This window comes from Nestor notabilis, unplaced genomic scaffold (genome assembly GCF_000696875.1).
Source record: "Nestor notabilis isolate BGI_N333 unplaced genomic scaffold, ASM69687v1 scaffold420, whole genome shotgun sequence".
NCBI classification, from domain to species: Eukaryota; Metazoa; Chordata; class Aves; order Psittaciformes; family Psittacidae; genus Nestor; species Nestor notabilis.
Window position 1 is genome coordinate 92190 of NW_009909490.1, and position 18648 is coordinate 110837.

Here is an 18648-nt window from a genome sequence, read left to right on the forward strand (position 1 = left end):
GGTCTGATATTTCTTACAGTAGTTCATTTATGGCATTTTATTAGGTCTCCCAGGCACTTTATTTGCACATTACATTTTGGTAGCTACCAGGACTGTGCAATTTGACTTCTATTTTTATGCCTAGTAAGTACAGAAATGTATAAATGTTAAAGCAAACCTTTCTGTTTCTAGCTCCTGTCAATGTCTGCAGTATGTGTTGGACAACAAAAAACTTAAGAACTTCTATTTTTTAAGTTTGCTATGTATTTAAAACCACCTTTGAACATGGATCACATATTAAGTGATGGTGTAATTAACTCATGTAGTCGATCAGACACCAGCTACTCAATTCAGTCATTCTTTCCTCCTGCTTTGTGTTTTATAAGATTTCAAACAGCAGCTCGAGATGAATAGCTACAAGAAAACCCAGACATAGAGGCCCTGGTTTAGTCTGCCTTTGGTTTTTAAGAAAAAAGACTTGTATCATGATGTTGCTGAATTCTAGACATTGCTTTGCCTCTAATATTTGCTTTGACTTACCAAAAATAAGGATTTAAAACAATTATTTACATGTGGCTAAGCATTACAGCTTCCAGTTCATTGGTATTGCATAGAAGAGGTGAATTTCTTGTAGTCAGTGGCAGGACTGGAACTCAGGACCTTCATCTTCTGTCTTGAAGAAGGTTCCTGACTGAGCAGATCTTCTGATTCATGGGTTTGGGAATGCTCCCTCACTGGAGACTTAAGCAAAACCAGAATGTCTGCAAACAGATTGTGGCAAAGTTCCCCTGCACGTTGCTTTATCACACAGAACTAATAAATGAACGTAAATTTGGCATTAGGCCTTTAGATATGTATTGAGTATAAATTGCAAGGTTTTCTGTGCTCATGCATGAGTGCCCAATTAGTTCACGCATGAACACCCAATCAATTTATGCATGAGCACCTGATGAGTTCATGCATGAGCACCCATTTAATTTACTAATGAACACCCAGCAGTTCACACAAACAGCCTATTAACTCATGTCTGAGCACCCAGTGAGTTAACACATGAGCACCCACTTAGCTGTCGCTGTGCTGGGCATACACAGCAGGTTTGAGTAGCTGGGGGCAACCGGTGTGGGAAGAGGTCAGGATCTGCTGGGTGCTGGTCACAACCAGCCTGGCTATGTCTGAATGCAGTGGAGAACCCCATCACTGAGTGGAACCCCATGGTGGAGACCAGGGACACTCACAGTAGGAAAGGATAGGTGAGCCTGGGAAAGATGATGGAAAGGTGTTCATTTAAATGTTTGTTTGGTTACGTTTTCTTTCACTCTAAGTGATTAGAGGTTTGTGTTAATTGGTAATAAATTAAATAAATAAATGAAGTAAATTAAATTAAACAAATGAAGTAAAAATTCCCCAAATCAAGACTGTTCTGCCTCGAGCGCATGCGTGCAGTGCTAGGGAAAGGTGAAAGCCCTTTAAGTTACTGTAGGGATTAGTTTATAAAGAAATAAAAGCCTTAAATTTGATTAATTGGCATCTATGCAGCTAAGTCCCTCTTTAAATGTATATTAGAGGAGGACCAGGGGAAAAGGAGTGGAATCCCATTAAACAGCTTACTTGAATTAGCATTTAGATATTCACTTTGTTCGTTAGGTGCTGTGCAGTGTTGTGGTTTGTCTTGTACATTGTGGTAGACGACTTTCCTGTTTGCATTTTCCCAACTGCTCTTTATTAATTAGATATTAATGTATTCTGGTTTGGGAAGAAGCTGAGCCTAACCCATGCTTCACACAGATGAGTAGTCCTTACATTCATAAGCTTCCCACCAGCTTTGGTTACACAGATTACATGAGTAAAATGTACTCACTGGGAGGGGAAATATGCGGAATCAGAGCCAAGCCTGGTACACCCTTCTATCATGTGCAGCCTTTGCATAAGAATCCCATTTATTCTCCAATCCCTTTTCACAATTCTAACATATATTTCCTCCCACTTTTCTCAACAGCCAGAGTAGGATATGTTTGTCATTGCAGGGCTGAAACACAAATCTTGGCTGTTATAATCCATTGTAGCTTTTTAACCATGGCCTCACAGTGAAGGCAATGTGCACCCACATGGCACATTTTCTTACCCGTTACAAAACATTAGCAAGAAATGCCATTTTCACTAACAGAAAGGAAAGAAGTTCCTTCTTGTACTGGACTAGCTTGACCTTATTATAAGCAGATAAAGAATTGTTAGTACTTAGAAAACACTGATTAAATACTTGAGGAAAAAACAGTCTTTTTTATTTTCTCTTGGTGAGAATTTTATTACAATGCAATAAAAATGGTATCTTATAAATCATTTATATAATGTAGTTTTGCTGGAAGATGAACTAGTGAAACCATGATCAAGCAAAGATGTGTCTTTGGCACCCAGCCTGCTGTCATAAGGCTTCCCATAAACATCAAGACATAAAATAGAGTATTCTGGCCTGGGTCAAAGGAATGTCCAAAACCAGGGCCACAAGAAAGGTTATTTAACATCATCGGTTATTATTAGCAGGCACAAAAGGTAAAGGAGCCCACAGCTGTTTGGGAAGAAGCTTTACCCCAGATAAAGTATTTGATTATTAAAACAATTCTCTGAAATGAGTGTCATGAAGATTTATACCCCGAGAAGTTTCAAATGAAGATGTGCTCTCCAGGAATAGTCTAGGAATGCTGCTCTTGGTACTCTTCTTGGTGCTGTTCTGATGAGTGGCCCTGGAACCCACATGTAGCTCTCACATTAAAACACAGCAGTGCTTTATTTACTTCAGGTGGATACAGGGCTGTTTGTATCACTCTTCTTTCACACCTCTTCAGCCTTATTGATGTTTCTACCACCCTGATACAAAAGCCTTGAATATGTTTACTGAAATAATAGATAAGATCCAAAATAATGAACATTAGTATTTAGAGCACGTAGGAGCTCAGGTTTTAATTTAAGTAGTACCTAGAAATCCTAGTCCCAGACCATGACTACACTGTTCTAACTTCAGTGTTTGCACAGCAATATGCCCAAGTCCCCCAGGCATTGCAGTAAATCCCAGTTAGAGTCCTTAAACAAACAAACAACTGGAAAGTTCACCTGTTCCTTTTGTAAATGCTGTGGCTCACATCATATTATCCCTGTCTACACTCCTTGAGCAGAATACAACCAATTCCAGATGTTCTGTTAGTGTGCATTTATGGATGGATTATACCCTTCATGCAAAAAACCAAATCCATGGGAAAAAATAAAAACTCCTCGGTGCCAAACATTTGGTTTTTCCTAAAGGAAGTACTATGCTGGGATCTCTGTCAGTACTCCCCACAGCTGGTATGACTTGAGAATTTCCAAACATGAGGGAGGCATGAACACAGCCTGAACCCAAATCTGCAAAAACTGGGTTCCTTCTTTAATTCAGGCTGGAAAGAGCAGTTCAAGGCAGCTGTTTGCAGTATGTGCTCAATGTTCTCCATCTGAGCTGGTGATGCTGTCTACACCAAGAAACCGATTCCTGCTTTTCACTAGTGTTCAATTCTCTTCACTTGTGCCATACTTCTACATATTTATTTAGATACTCGCACCCTGATTTTTTTTCCCACAAGAATGGCAGTGTTCAATATCCTTAAATCAAGCTGCTAAGACATTATGCATGTAAATCATTAACATTATTTCCTAAAATCAGCAGGCAGAAAAAGATGGTGTGAAGTGGTTTCTGGTGTGTCAGTGTTCTCTTTCAGTTTTGCATTTTAAAGGAAGCTATTGGAGAATGCAGTTGTTTGTTTGGAGGCCCCTGGAAATGACCACAGTGTCCTTCAGCCTAGCCCCGGAGGTAGGGAGGAAGGGAAGGAAAGAGCATCTTTGTGCTGAAGTCTGGGTTAAGCACCACAGTGGCATAATACTTTCCTCAATGTCACACAGCAGGTCAGCAGCAAACACAGGAATAAAGCCCAGAGCCCCAGCTCGGTAAACTATTCTGTAGACCCCATCAACTTAGCAACAGAACTCGTGTCCTTCAGTCTAATTAAACTCAGCAATTGAGTGAGTAATTTAAGTGCAAGCAAAAGTAAATGCCAAGAGAAGTGACAAATTCTACGGTTGCTCAAGCTATTAACTTGACTGAGGAGAAGGTTCTTTCCCAAATGAATCTACAATAGGGTCAGGAGGAGTTTTACACCTTCACTTTGTCTCTTGTCTGTCTGTCAGTCTCTCAGACAACTTGTTTAAGGCATGCTCGGTATAACAGCGATAGCGCGTGGAAAAGAAACAGGTGAAAATAAACTTCTCCTTTTATTTCAAAGTGCATGAATTGAGTATTAAAAAACCCCAAAAACTTGGCCACAAGTAAGTTACATAACTTAAGCCAGTCTACAATTATGTGCCAGCAATTTACATGAGTTTTATGTAACTGTTTATACTGCTGTTTATTTAAAAATTACTACTTATCTTGGCGACCGCAGCAACACATCGTGCATTTGCTCGCTCTGGAATACAGGGCACCTTCATTAAAACACATAGTCACCAATATATTAAACACACAAAAAACCCCTGCTCTGACATAACGTGAAGTGTCAGATGGAAAGCCGCAACAGCAAAGACATTCAGCGTTCACAACAAAGCAGCCCTTTGGGGTGTTCAGAACGGGACTGGAACATGCTCCATCCTTAATTCACCCAACAGCTTTCAGGTTCTTTACAGCACAGTTGGTACAATCTACAAGACCAGCTCTTGTTCCTAGGCTGTTATAAAGGGCCCTCTTCATCTTTCTATGCTTGAGTATATTTATATTCAACTTCTCCAGTGCTGAGGTTACCTCACCTTTTGTTCTTTCTTAAAGTCCCAAGTACTTCAGTTTCCCAAATGGCTGATATTTTTTGTTTACTACCAGAGCAGTCTCTCCCAGTACTCGCAGAAATTAGGCAAAGGTTCAGCAAAATCCTCATGATGGGTTGCTCGTGAACAAAGTTACATAGCTTTTACATCCAGGTTAATCACAAGTGTAAGACCATGGATGTGTAGCTTTGTATCAGTACCAGGAAGAGCTGCGTATATCCCACATAGCCAGAAAGTGTGAGGAATGCTGGCTAAGCATGTAAATATAGTCATAGGAGTTTGTCCCTTGTTGTTTTGGGACCTGCTGATTGAACAAGATACCCTCCATCTTCTTGCTTTCATTTTCCAATTTATAAAACAGGAACACTGGTATTCACATCTTCCTAAAAGTTTTTAAAAGCCAATCAATGAGTATAGTACGATATTATGTATTAGTTTTAGACAATCATTTCAGCAGAAAGCTGAAATCTGGCAATGTATTACAGGAGATATAAACTTACGTTATAAAGTCCTTAAGCTGATTTGCATTTCTTTAAAACTGTATCATATAATTGTCTTCTCACTTGTATCAGTAAAAATCATGGGGGGAAAAATTGTTAAAAGTAAGCAAAAAATTCCCAAATTTGTTATGATTTTTATGACAGATCTCGTGAGTCAGAGATTGACATTCTGTCAAAAAAAAGCAATGCTTCAGTGTACCCTGTTAATAAGTTTTCAGGAGTACATTGAAACAAGGGGAAAAAGAAGGCACTATTCCAAGCCAGCTGTTTGGAAAATATTTATTTTTCAGTTATGGAGATTTTTATTGAAGCTGGGGGGCAAGGGTTTTCCAAATGCGAGGGATTAAAATATACCTGTTTGAAAACTGAACTTTGAGTAACTTTGCAGACACCATCTTATTTGGTAAACATCCTTCAAAAGGGAGATTCTCAATTTTAATGATAACCATAACCTGCTCCACAAGCTAATACCTTATTCCTGTTTTCCATTGGATGAGTCCCAGGCACCAGAGAGTAAGGCATCACTCGCCCGTGTAAGGAGCCTCAGCCTGGCAGCCAGAGAGGACTCGCTGGTGAAGGGGCTCAGCAGGGTACACAGCCCCTGCAGTACCTCCTGAAAGGACTAGGTCTACAGTGCGTGCTTCTCCTTCAAGGGACTGGGAGATCACTGTGTCACCCCACAAGTGGATGAGAGTGTTTGCCCAGCACATGAGGCTTCACTGATATGACCCAAGGCAACAGTTTACCCTAGACCATAAGGGTAAAACTTGATTTATTGTTTTAAAACCCACTTCCTCAGCTGTTCCTGAGACAGCTTTACAGGCAATGTCAGCCTTTTCTCCCCTTGGTAACTCAACTTCTTTCTCTGAACTCAGTGGTCCTTGATTATTTCTGAGAACAAACTGCCATGCTGTTACTAGTCTTAATACTAGTACCGTGATGTTCCTGCTGCACACATGCTGGCAAACATGTAGGATTGCAATCCCGTTTAGATTAAGGTAGTGAATTCCTCTCTAGGCAGTGTGTTAAGAACTTGAAATATTAGGAGCACTTTTCCAAATGCTGGAATACAAGTGGGTGGCTAGAAAAGGAGACACACAATAAGAATAGGGCTGCAATGTTTATTTCTGTAAGCCACCCAAATTTAAATATATCTTCTGAATTTCCAGTTTGTTTGGGCAGTCTCCAGTCCATAGAACAGCGAAAAATTTGGGAAGCTCAAAAGCAGCATAAAGCTGCTTATTTCACCCTTGGCTTTTGTTTTGTGCTGCCTAAAGTGCAACCTCAGTACTGACCCTCATGCTGAACAGCACGCTCAGTCGTGCCGGGGGCTTCAGGGAAGACAGGATTTGCTGCCAAAGTCTGTCCTGAGCGACATGATCTTGCTTTACACGAACCTTTGAAATGAAAACCAGTACCTGAAGTGACTGCAAGCCTGTTGATAACATGTTCTGCACTTCAAACAGGGTTTCTCCAATTCATGCTTCTGGAAAACTGACAACATGTCTAAGTTTGCAGCATGTATACAACGTCCTCAGTGATTTAAGACAGTGAAGTTATGAACCCTGGAAATCATGGTTTACAATGGAAAATTTGACAGGCCGTCAAGTTCAAAAGTACTTATAAGTATTCCTATAATTAAGTTGTCAACAAAAACCTACCATACAGTACCATAACATTCTCTACATATTCATACTAATGTACAGAAATAGCTTCCATTAAAGGTGGCAGTAATTAGGTATTTAAAACCCCTGGAAAACTAGAAAACTACACACTGTAAAAGTTCAAAGACAATAGACAAACCCAATATCCTTTTCAGTGCAGCAAACAGAAAAATGTTGCAGAACATGCTGTGCATTCACAAACTGCAATCACAGAAAAGGAGCAATTAGGAGAGAAAGTTAAAATGAGTTGTGCTATTGATATTTGGCTGGTTTAGAAAAATGTGTTGGCAGTTAAATATATATACTGAGCAAAAAATTCTGTGAAGCCTTTTTCTTTTAACATGAAAATACTGGTGTGACGCAGCCAGGAGATGAAAATTCCACATGCTGAAATTAAAATACCTTTATCCTCTGATCCAGTCTAAATTATTGGCTTCAATACTAACAAATATACAAAAAAAGAAGTCTCTATAAACAATTTTGTGAATCTTAAAGAGAAAGCTTTGGGTTGAATTCTCTTCCTTGGTGTAAATCCAGAAAATAGATTGAATTTTCCCATGTCTACATTAGAATAAAAGATTATTTTCACTATGATTTTGGGACGTTTTCCTGAGTTTGAAGGTGAAGGTACAAGTTAGTAAATCCTAGAGGTATGTCTCCAGGATTAATACTAACTCTAATCATGGTACCTGTCATTAATAAAGTATAATTGAAGAAAAAGAGCTTGTTCCATACCTGCAACTATCAGTTCCCCACTTGCATGGATTCCTCTTTTAAAATCACCTAGGAGGTTTTTGTGGTCTATTTGATACTATTTTATGTCCATATTCATTTTTGCAAGCACTGGGAAGAGTACTGACAGCAGGACTGCTAATTTCATACCCATTTAAGCACGAATATGAGTTGCCTGTAAAAGTTGATGGGAGCACTCTGGTGAAGGTACCCGTTGTAATTTAGGCTGCAGGATGGTTTAGGAGGGATGTGTCAGCCCAATGCCACTTAATTCCCTTTAAAAGTGGATACAAATTAATAGATCTTTGTGGAGCTCTGTAATTTCAGTGACCACAGAAGCATCAGGCTTGGACAAGAGAGCCAGAACCCACTGAAACCAATGAAGAGACTCCAGTGAGTGTCAGATCCAGTCCAAGAAGGATATTTCTATACAAATTAGCTGGGGTTAGGTGATGAAAGCTTTGTGGACCTGTGGAGCCAAAAGGACTCTCTGCCCATTCCTACCTATGCAGATCCAATTGCAAAACAGCCCTTTTTGTTGGTTGGGATGTATAAAATGCCAAATGGCATTAGCAGGTCCAAATCCTCTACCTACTCTTTTCCACTACTTCTCTTTCTTTAAAAGGAAATTGTTTAAATGAGGGCAAATGTTGACTAAATGTAATTTGTATTGCAGTGTATGGGGTTGGAGTAGATGGTCTCCAGAGATCCCTTCCAACCTTTACAATTCTGTGATTCTGTGCATTTTTAAGCATTCTTACCTGAAAAGCTTTTGAGCAGTATTTTGCTTTTCTCTCTTATTCACAGAAATATAACTTAATTGTTGCATGAAGTTTTGCTAAACATTATTGTTAAAAAAGACTTTTAGTGTCCCCATGGAATGAGAAACTGCTTGGAGAAAAGTTAACCTGTGAGTGATTTGAGTACTTTGATTTCTTTGCTTGGACTGGTATCTGATTTTATTTTTCTCCTGCTATTTGTTCTCTAGTGGAATGGAGTTCTTCAGAAGACTTTTCTCCTTTGGCTGGTGAAATAATCATGGATAATCTTCAGTCTTTGAGGTGCACCATCACAGGTCTCAGAATGGTACGTGCCAAAGGACTTATTCAGGTGTTGATGTCCCCTGCTGTCCCAGTGGTACAAAGGCACTGATTATTTGCTTCCATGCCTGTTGGCAATAACTGTAGAGTGCCTTTCTTCTAGCAACAAGTTCCAGTCATTAAACATCATATATCTGGTATCCATAATCTGAAAGTCACAAAGGAATAGACAGACAGCGTGAACTGGTTTATGTCATCTTTGGGGAGATCATAAAAGGCTGTAGTGAAAGATGCTGTTTTCTAGATCACAGGATAATCTTAGTGCAGCTCAAAGGCTCATGAAAGATCTAGACCTGATTCTGATGACCAGCAGCTAAAATAACAGTTCTTTCTCTTCTACTTTTTCAAGGAACACATATGTTAATGGCAATCATTTTCATTTTGGGGTTTTTTGTATGGTTATTTTTGCAGGGCCAGAGGTATTATGTCCATGTTTCAGCATACAACATGAGAGGATGGGGACCTCCACGCAAATCTACTCCTGAATATGCTTCTCCTTCAAGTAGGTTGAGTTTGTCAATGCTCCTAGTCTGATTAGTGATGTGCTTTGCAAAGATCTCTCTTCAAATAACAGAAAAAGACAAATATTCTGGAGTGGATGATTTAAATGCCATCTAGGAATGAAATAAATAAATGAATTAATTAATTAATTAAACTCAACTCCTTCCACTCCCAAGAAATAACCGCAATAATAATCTCTGTATATTTACATGTCTCATCTGCTGTTCTCCAGTCCTTTGACAGAACACTCTCATCTAGTCACTAATACTTAAGACAAATGAGAAATATTTTAACCTTCATTTCTCTTAATAGAGTTCAGTTATATGGAACCTCATTTCTCAGTACATGAATGGATCAAAAGCTGAATCTGAACCAAAACACAAGTATCATATGTAATTCTGTATTCTACCCTGTAGCATTATAGATCCCATTTACTGGACCATTCTTATAGCATCCTGTGTGTAAAACACTCTAGTTTGGACACACGTGTTGATAGGATCTAGCCTGTAAACACTAAAATGGTCCAGACATGTCCAAAAGCCTTTCTCCCTCTTCAAACCTGTGACAGGCTTTCTCAGACTCCATTAGGATGATGATTCTTCATTTGTAATTTTTAATCTATTATAATCACATTGTATTGTTAGTTGCTTTTCCAGACTCCTGTTCACTGCCAAACTGGCTCAGCATGTGACAGCTTCCCTTGTATTGATAATGCAGTAAAGTAGAACTTTTCATTTTATTGCATTAGCACTTGTTTTTATTAGCCTAACATAACAATTTAATAACCTTGCATGCTAATGTGAGAAAATAAAGCAAGCTGTACCTATTCATAATGGAGAAGGTTGGATAAATGAGGCTCTTGCAGTACCATTAGCCCATCTTGCTTCAATTTTGCTCTTGTTTACCCCAGAATCAAACCAGAACAAGACTAAAGAAATATTTTGTTTGGGAACAAAAATGTGCTACAATCTTGGGATAAAATTCTACTCTTGGCTACATGGATAACTCACTACTTCAGAGTTGTTTTGCATAACTTAGTGACATGCAATTACCTTGACTATAGTCAGGTATAACTATTCAGCGTTGGGCCCCACAACCCAAACATTTACAGTAGCTGAGAAGCAGACTCTGCTGCAGTAGCTGGTAGTTATTCAGCTAAATATCCCCAAAGCACTGGGCACCCCTGGCAAGGCAGGTGGCATTTAAGGCTGTAGCTTTGTATGACATGCACTTTTGCTTGAGCAGATTGCATTGTCTTCCCTGTCTATTTCTTGTCCACCTGAAATCTGACCATACATGGCAGTTCCACAGCCTTGGGGTGTACGGGAAGTTCTCCTGCAGATTTCAGCGGACCAACACAAGAACCATACAGAGAATTAAGCTCATTTCCCATGTCTAGTGTCTCAGGGATTCTGAAGTACCTGGGACAACCACTGTGGGGGTGTTTCTCTGAAAGGTAGGCAAGGTAACAAGTCTTTTGGATTTCCCTGTAGGAAAGCAGGAGCATCATTTGATATATATGGGAATTTTTGTGAGTTTATGGCAAAGAGAAATGTTTATTCATGGCTATATATGTATGTTTTCTTTGTTGATGAACACAGAAGCATTAGGCAGCCTGAGCTCACCATATATACATAGATGGCAAGAAAATGGTATTTTCATTAAGCATCCTTAGTAGCTTAAGCTTCACAGAGCTTCAGAGCCCAAATGTAAATTCTTTCATTAAGTAATAATAACACCAGAATTTTAGCTTGAAATACAAGATGCTGTTTACCACTGCAGTTACTGGGGGCAGAACTGCTTTATCCACATGACTGCCTTCACCACTGGTTTTGAAAACTAGCAGACTTGTGCTTGGCAAGCAGGCAGCAACTTGAAATTACACCAGTGTTGCATAACAAAACACGGCCTTAAGCTAAAATTTAAATATGAATACATTAATACTCTACAAAGCTGTCTGTAACGGCAGCCAGAAGAATATGCAAGGGAAATTAAAGCCTCAGGGCTTAATCCTGATCCATTCCAACCCCAGAGCATCCTTGTAGATGCATCTGTGTAGCATGACAGTCAATGCTTGCCACTGTCCTCCCATTTCTCCTACATACACAGTAGCCTGGAAAGTGGTGGCCAGTGTTGTGTAGCTGGTCTGTGAAATCACAGCAGGTACTAACATTTCTAGGCTTATTCACTGGCACATGAGTGATGGACAATGAGGGATGCTGGTCTGATTTCCATGCCACGTTTAAGGGTGTCAGCAACCTGTGGTATCAGAAAGTTTGGAAACCATTGGAACAGAGAAATCATGAGGTTGTTCTAAACTCTACCAGTCTTATGACACCAAAGCACTTTGAGGTTGGCTGCTTACAGGGGATCTAAGAACTGGTGTCCCCACACAGAGCTATAAATGCAGCCAGCCCTTGATCTCTGCAATAGCACACAACATGCAGGAGAGCCTCTCTGCAGCTGTTACAACTGCCCACAGGCTATCAGGATAGCAAACGTCTTCTCTTTCCACCCTTTCATGGGGCTTACTCTAGCTGCTCTACTAAATGGCAGCAAATACATATTTATATCCCCGGCATAGTGAGCCCATTGGAAGGAATGTTTGACTCCAAACTTGCACTAGAAACTAGATCTGTATATTTAGTGAGTGAGCAAACTGTTGGTGGCTGTGAATACATACACAGCCTCTATGCCAGTGAGATGGAAACATGTCTCCCTTGCAGACAGATCTCTTAATACCTTGATCCACCATTACTCTGAGTCAGGAAACCAGTGCAATACTTTTTCCTTACAATATGGAAAGCATGAAAATAGGCAAGTCTGGAATTACAAAGCTCCTCTCTGATACACCCGGCTTCATCCTCCTATTTGTGATAAGATTATCTGCTTTTTAAAATGAAGATTGAGAGTGTAGCAAGCAGCAAATGAGTGAAAACAAAGTCTTTTGTAGGTTGGAGGTATGTGGGACAGAAACCGCAGCTTCTTGCCTCACGAGTGCAGTGCTGAGCAGAGCGTGGGCTCCGGGACAGGAATCGCCAGCGTTTGTTCAGGCCTCTACAGGGAGCAGGTTTCCAGAAGTGATTTCACTCAGAGCATGTTCCTCCGGCTGCAGAGCTAGCTCTGGATGTAGGACGATGCTCTTCCTCTGCTTTGCGATCAGTTTCCTATATAACTGTAGGAGAGTCATTTAGCCTCCTGGGATGTCAAGCAGAAGAGCAGCAGTGTGATCTTAGTAAGGTCCAGAGAGTGTCAGTGCAGTATGGGCTGAGAGCAGCTCTGACCCTGCAGTAACAGAGGCCATGTATGTACTGAAGAGAAATAGCCATTGTCTAGTCAGTCACTAGAGGAGCTTCTAGGAGCTGATTGTGGGGTCTTTGTAAATAATCGTTATGATTAATTACCTAACTGGCACAAGGCAAAGGAAACTTATTGTACAAGTAACAACAGCACGCTTAAAAACAACTGCCATTTTTTCCTGCATGCCCAGATGTAAAAATCCTCTAAAGCCAAGAAGTATCAGAGGCAAGAAAATGCTTTAAAACCTTCTCCTGCACCTTTGTGTTTCATTTCTGTTTATTTCCTTTGTTCAACAGACTGGAAAGACTGCAGTGGAAGAGAACCTCGGCACAGGGGACACACTGAGGCCCTGGAACGCCTCCTTCAGCAGGTTCGAGCAGCTCATCAGCATTATAATTGCAGAGGTAAGGATGAATATCTATGTGGTAGGGCACCAGCTGAAGCCTCTGTGGCGCCTGTAACTTTAGCAGTTTTCTAACTAGGTCATACCTTCTCATTCATCAGGAAAAGAAAGATATTAATATTGGCCCATCTGGAATCACTTTAGTGCACTATCTTGCTCTTAACCCTTGAAATTAGTTGGATGAAAACATCCAAAAGCTATAATGCACACAAGCACAGACACAGCCTTTCTCCCTCTGTACCCCACACACCTATTGGTTTGGGGTTTTTCCTACAAATTAGTTTCACACAGGATTCCACTACAATGTTTCAAGGATCTCCCTCATCTTTTCATATAAAGAAGTACTTTAAAGACTTAACAACTGTTTTGGATCAAAAGAGGGGACTTGGCTGCCTCCAAATGGAAGACACTAAATTCTCCAGTGGATGTGATGCCAATGAAAAATACTTGCACAATGCAGTGGGGAGATAAGATTGCTACGTTTTCAAATAGAATGGATCAAAACTAGGAGAGAGTTCAAATCTCAGCCAGCTCTTTGCTCTTCATTCATGAGAAACAGACTGTGCCTTTAACAGCTCAAGAGCCAAAGCAACAGCTTGGCATTCTTTTTTAAGCATATATAAAAACTCCTGTTCTATATGGGTTGTTGAAAAGTACTATTTATTTTCTTAAAATAAACTTCTAACTGGAATAATGCTTCATTGCAAAGGAACTTATTTTAAACTGAAAAGTTGAACTACCATGAAGTTTTCATTTTTCTTCCCCTAGTATGACTGTTATGTCAAACTGCACCAAGTGATTTAAAATCATAGAAATACTTAGGGCTAAAATCATCTGGCTGAAAGGGGAAGATTCAGCCTTTGTTCTTTACGTGCAAATATGTCACTATCACGATGATCCACAGTCTGCAACAACCCACTGTAACCATAGCAACTTAAACTGTTCAGCTGCATTGCTTGGAAAAGGAAAGGAGATATTGCAAGAAAATGTTGTTTCTCTAATTAAAATTCATACAAGCATTATCACTTGCAGGTGGCCTTGCTACTGAAAATACAGATGATGTATTCTCTCTCTAACATAGTTCTCCACGCTATTAAAGGAGTGTTTTTTCCATGGTACAGTTTTCCCTTTCTGGAGTTAGCGCTCATGTCAGGTCTTTCAGGCCACCTTCCTAGTAAACAGGGAAAAAGTGATGGAACATCAGAAAATATTCTTAGCATAAATTGTATTACTGATGTACCAGAACAGAAGCAGTTACAAACAACATGCAGAAAAGCCTTTCTTTTGAGAATCTGACACCAGTGCCTGGTTCTTATAAAATTCCACTGCTCCAGAAATGAACCCCAGTCTCAAAGCAAAGCACAGACAACTCTGTTGTTCATTTCCTAACTCCCTTTCCTTAAATAATAAACAACAACAATATAGAAAATCTGTTTAGCTCAGAACGTTTTCTTGCATGTCTAAAGGAGGATGTGGGAGCTTACATGTGGCAAAGCTACACTGTGGAGTCAGCCTGAGCAACACCCTTGCCTCCAACCAAATAAAAATCTCATAATTGCTTGTAATGCTGGCATTACACAGTAGTATATTTTGGATAAATCAGGATTGTAATGTAATAGAAAGGCCTTTGGAACTTGCCTTAAATACATGACTGATGTCAATCCCCTGTATTTCAGTAATTTGGTAAAGAATCAAGACAAAGAGTGTGTAGGAAAAGTAAGAATTATGACACCACTTTGACTCTGAAATTTGATTCTGGTACCTCACTGAAATCTGAGGAGTCTAATCAAGGATCTCAGATCAGCTACTGTATATGACTGAAAAACCCAAATAATGGCTTTCACCCCATGTAATAGAGAGGCCTGAGATACATTCTTCATTAATGTGAATTAGCATGATCCGGCTGACAGGGATAGAAGTCAGCACGGATATGCTGTGATACACAAGCTGAGGACCTGCCCAAGCATTTATCCATTCCTTACCACATTCTTCTTTGATTAGACATTAGTATTCTAACCTCTGTTTTCCTCGTTTGTTTTAGAGATGTAAATAGCTGGACATTGTTTGTAGAGTATCCCTAAATCTGGTTTGCCATGGTTTATAAATAAGAGCAGAATCCTGCTCTGCATGAATTAAAGCTAGGTGAAGACAGAGACAGGACTCAAACCTGGTGTCCTGGCACCTTGGCTTTTCACTAAGTGGTTCCTCTGCAAGATACCGTGCTCACGCTGCTCAGGCTGCTTGAATGAGAGCAGAGAATGAATGCAAGGGACATGGAAAAAAATGAGGGTGAAAGGTCTGACATTACTTGAATAACATAGGCAAAAGCCTCAGAAGACAGAGGAGCTGGAAGAGCCAGGCTGTGTGCTAGTGCTCCAGCGTCATCTGGGAGGGGTGAATTGCCCAGATTCCAGGCAGATCCCTTGCCCAAGTCTGCTCATTCAGGCTTCGCACTGCAGCCTGCCTTTTGCCCTCTGCTTTGCATTGCAGGGGCTGGAGAAAACAAGCTTACAAAAATGCCAGGAAGAATACATTGGAATGTACAGTGAGTTTAAGAGCTTTTGGAATTAGATCAGCTGTTGCTTTTGAACCTGCTCTGTGATATGATGAAACCTCCTAGGGAATTACTTAGGAAGCTTTGCTTTCATATGTTTAATCTTCTGGAAAACCCTGATGATTACAAACAACAGTCATCCATTTGTCTTCATAATACCATGCTACAGACTATCATAACTGAGTTACTACGATTGTATGTCCTGGCAACACTTCAAATGTATTCTTTAAGTATTATTTTCTTGTAGATCATTCTTTCTAAACAATTCTGAGTGGATTAAGTAATTGTGTGATGCTTCATTAAGAATGGAACCCAACTCTTCAGTAAAATGCTTACCAGATATTTTCCTTCTGAAATTTGGCTGAAATGTATTTTACTAGACAAGTCAGAGGTGAAACAAAAATGTCCTAATCATAATTTGATTCACAAGCAGAGCACATTGTTTTACTGCGCTTCACAAAGAGAAGGATCTCTGATTCCACAGGGCATTTAAAGTGTTTAGATTATAATTATTTGTGAGGAAAGACAAAATCTGGCTTGAGAACCAAACCATACACTGGGAAGTTCAGGTGGGGAATTAGAAAAGGTACCATTTCAGCCACTGTGCCTGACTTTGTAATCCAAAATATACCTCCCAGTATATATGTCATGCCAGGAGTTCTTCATGACATACAGAATTGTCTTTTGAAAGACATCTCATCTTGAGGTAAACCAGAATCTATCATGGTCTCAAGCTATTTAAGTGTCTGGCCACTACTTATGCCTTTAACTTCTGTGTGGAATTATGCTTATTATCCCAGTGTCAGTTGTCTGCACTGCTAAAAATGTGCAGCGTTAAATTGAGCTTGAATTCATCTGGAAGTTTCCAGCTATTGGATGTATTTTCATAAGGTTACACAATTAGTGAAAACTCTAACCCCCATTTTATGCCCTCCACTAGGATTTCAGTGGGATCTAGCTCATCTTGTGCTAATTTACTTCCTTATTCAGGGTCAACCTAAATGTTATTTAGCTGTTCCACATGCCCTCTGATTTGTGGGGCTGAGATCTCAGATGATTTTGCACTGAGGTAATTCCATTTCCATACACTTCACATCTGCCCCACTTGAGGAGAGGCACCCGCTTGTCTAGTGATAGGACAAAGAATTCCAGATGATCTTCCTCCTCAGAGAAATGGCACGGCATAACAGACATTCCTCTAGAGCAGAGATCCCAGATGCATGCTGGCAGCCTGAGTATGCAATGTCGTTCTTATTCTTCCACAGCCAACTTATGTTCTTTTAAGTATCTCCTGTATTTAAGTGAACTGCAAAGAAGCATTTCTATATCCTACCTGAGAAGAGAAAACCTGCTAATGTTGTAGTTAATTGCCTATTTCACTCCAGGTTTGAATGCTTCTGATCTAAATCTAATCACTGGAAATTCTCCAATCTTGGCCACTACGTGTTCACTCCTGAGATTCTATTAAAAGAGCTCACAGCTCTATCACTGTATCATGTATTAATGTTGTTACTAGTGCTTTTCTAGGTTACTCTATGTTATTTATTAGTTAATTAAATAACAAAGTTCTATTTCCTGTAGATCCAAATTATCTTCTAATCTCAGCTCCATGGTTTTTGGTTTCTAGACACACTATACTGTAAAACAAAAGCAAAGAGCAATGTAGGAGAGTTTACAGCCTCCATCTAGTTTTACGCTATTCCTTTTGCTGTTGGCTTCTGCAAAGCTGTGGACTAAACCCAAACCACTGAATAGCCCAATAACATATATTTCACTTGTAATGCGCCCTGTTATTTTAATGCTGCAGTCTCTGGGTGTTTTATACAGAATTATGTTGCTTTGCCTTCAGCAATTTCCTCCTCCATTCCCTCCATAGAGATGGAGGCAATAGAGAAGAAAATAAAAATTGCATAATGAGAATGAAATTTATATTCCTAAATTGGTCTTAACCTTGGAAGAAGGAAGCAGTAAGACAGGAGGTTTCATGTGCCATTTGGTTTCCATTACTGTGATATACTGAAAAAAATTCACAGCAAAACAGAAATTATCTGAGGAGATATGGATAGAAAAACAAATGATTTTTTGAACAGGAAAAGAAAGCAAAGATCAGTTGCACCAAAGGAGCAGTCATGGCTTTGGATGAGTCTGTTAAACCTAAACTGAACAGTGCAGTGGAGAATATGCCACAGAGAACAAGTTTGCACTGGAAAAACAATGGATTTGATGATCTAATAAGTCTCATACATCGTGTATGATTTCACCCCCAATAGAACCTTGTTCTCTTTGTACTTAGTGTTCAGTGAAGTGGTAATTATTGCTAACAATGTGTCTTCTTTCTGTGTTTTTCAATGTGCAAATTACAGTGCAAATTTATTCATCATTTAAAATATGTTGAGCGCTTCCACAGATGGGGTTTTGACAATAGCACATTTAGATGTTCTTTAAATGTTCAAACTTAGAACTCACTCGGGAGACACAGACAGACACCTCCTATTCTGCACTGAAGATAAGTGGGAAATATGTTACTCTGCAAACACCTAAGCAGACTGATTAGCAGTTTTCAGCAAATGGTTCTTCATGAGACATATTTTTTGCCCACTGGAGAAGGGTGTCCCTCAGAACGTTTCACACTTCAGGCCGGATGGGGGTCCGTGCTTTACCCAAATCAAGTCAGATCCCTGAAAACAGTTACATTTTTCCTTTTGTCTTTCTTTTCAAATCACAGTAGATATCTCAAGAATTAATTCCTTTTTTAAACCAAATGTTTCTGCTGTTTCTCTTACAACAGCATTAGACAGGGAGGGACATTGCAAAAGGCAATGAAGGGAATCCCAAACAGCTTAAGTGCCCATTCCTTTCAAATGCCATAAGTGGACAACAACTGACAACGTATTTTACATTACACAATCCTGCATGTTCCTGCCTGCCATCTATTGGCATACCCTCTAAAATCTGAGCACAGGTACAAGGTGGACACAGCTGTTCCACACAGCTTGCGAGTTCCAGTTCCCACTGGAAGATTTTTCTTTGGCTTACAAAGACTCTCAGGCCATGCGTGAGAGAAGGAAAGGCATTAAGT

At 39.8% G+C, this 18648-nt stretch overlaps 1 protein-coding gene across 1 annotated transcript in view; it reads left to right on the forward strand.

The window, feature by feature from the left end:
- Positions 1–18648, forward strand: part of LOC104402384 (ankyrin repeat and fibronectin type-III domain-containing protein 1-like) — a gene marked incomplete at its 5' end in the record, with an annotated part of 51608 nt that overhangs the window by 20816 nt on the left and 12144 nt on the right. Inside the window, 3 exon segments of the mRNA XM_010010621.1 lie at positions 8700–8797; positions 9223–9313; positions 12909–13016. Of these exon segments, the coding sequence (XP_010008923.1) occupies positions 8700–8797; positions 9223–9313; positions 12909–13016 (297 nt within the window).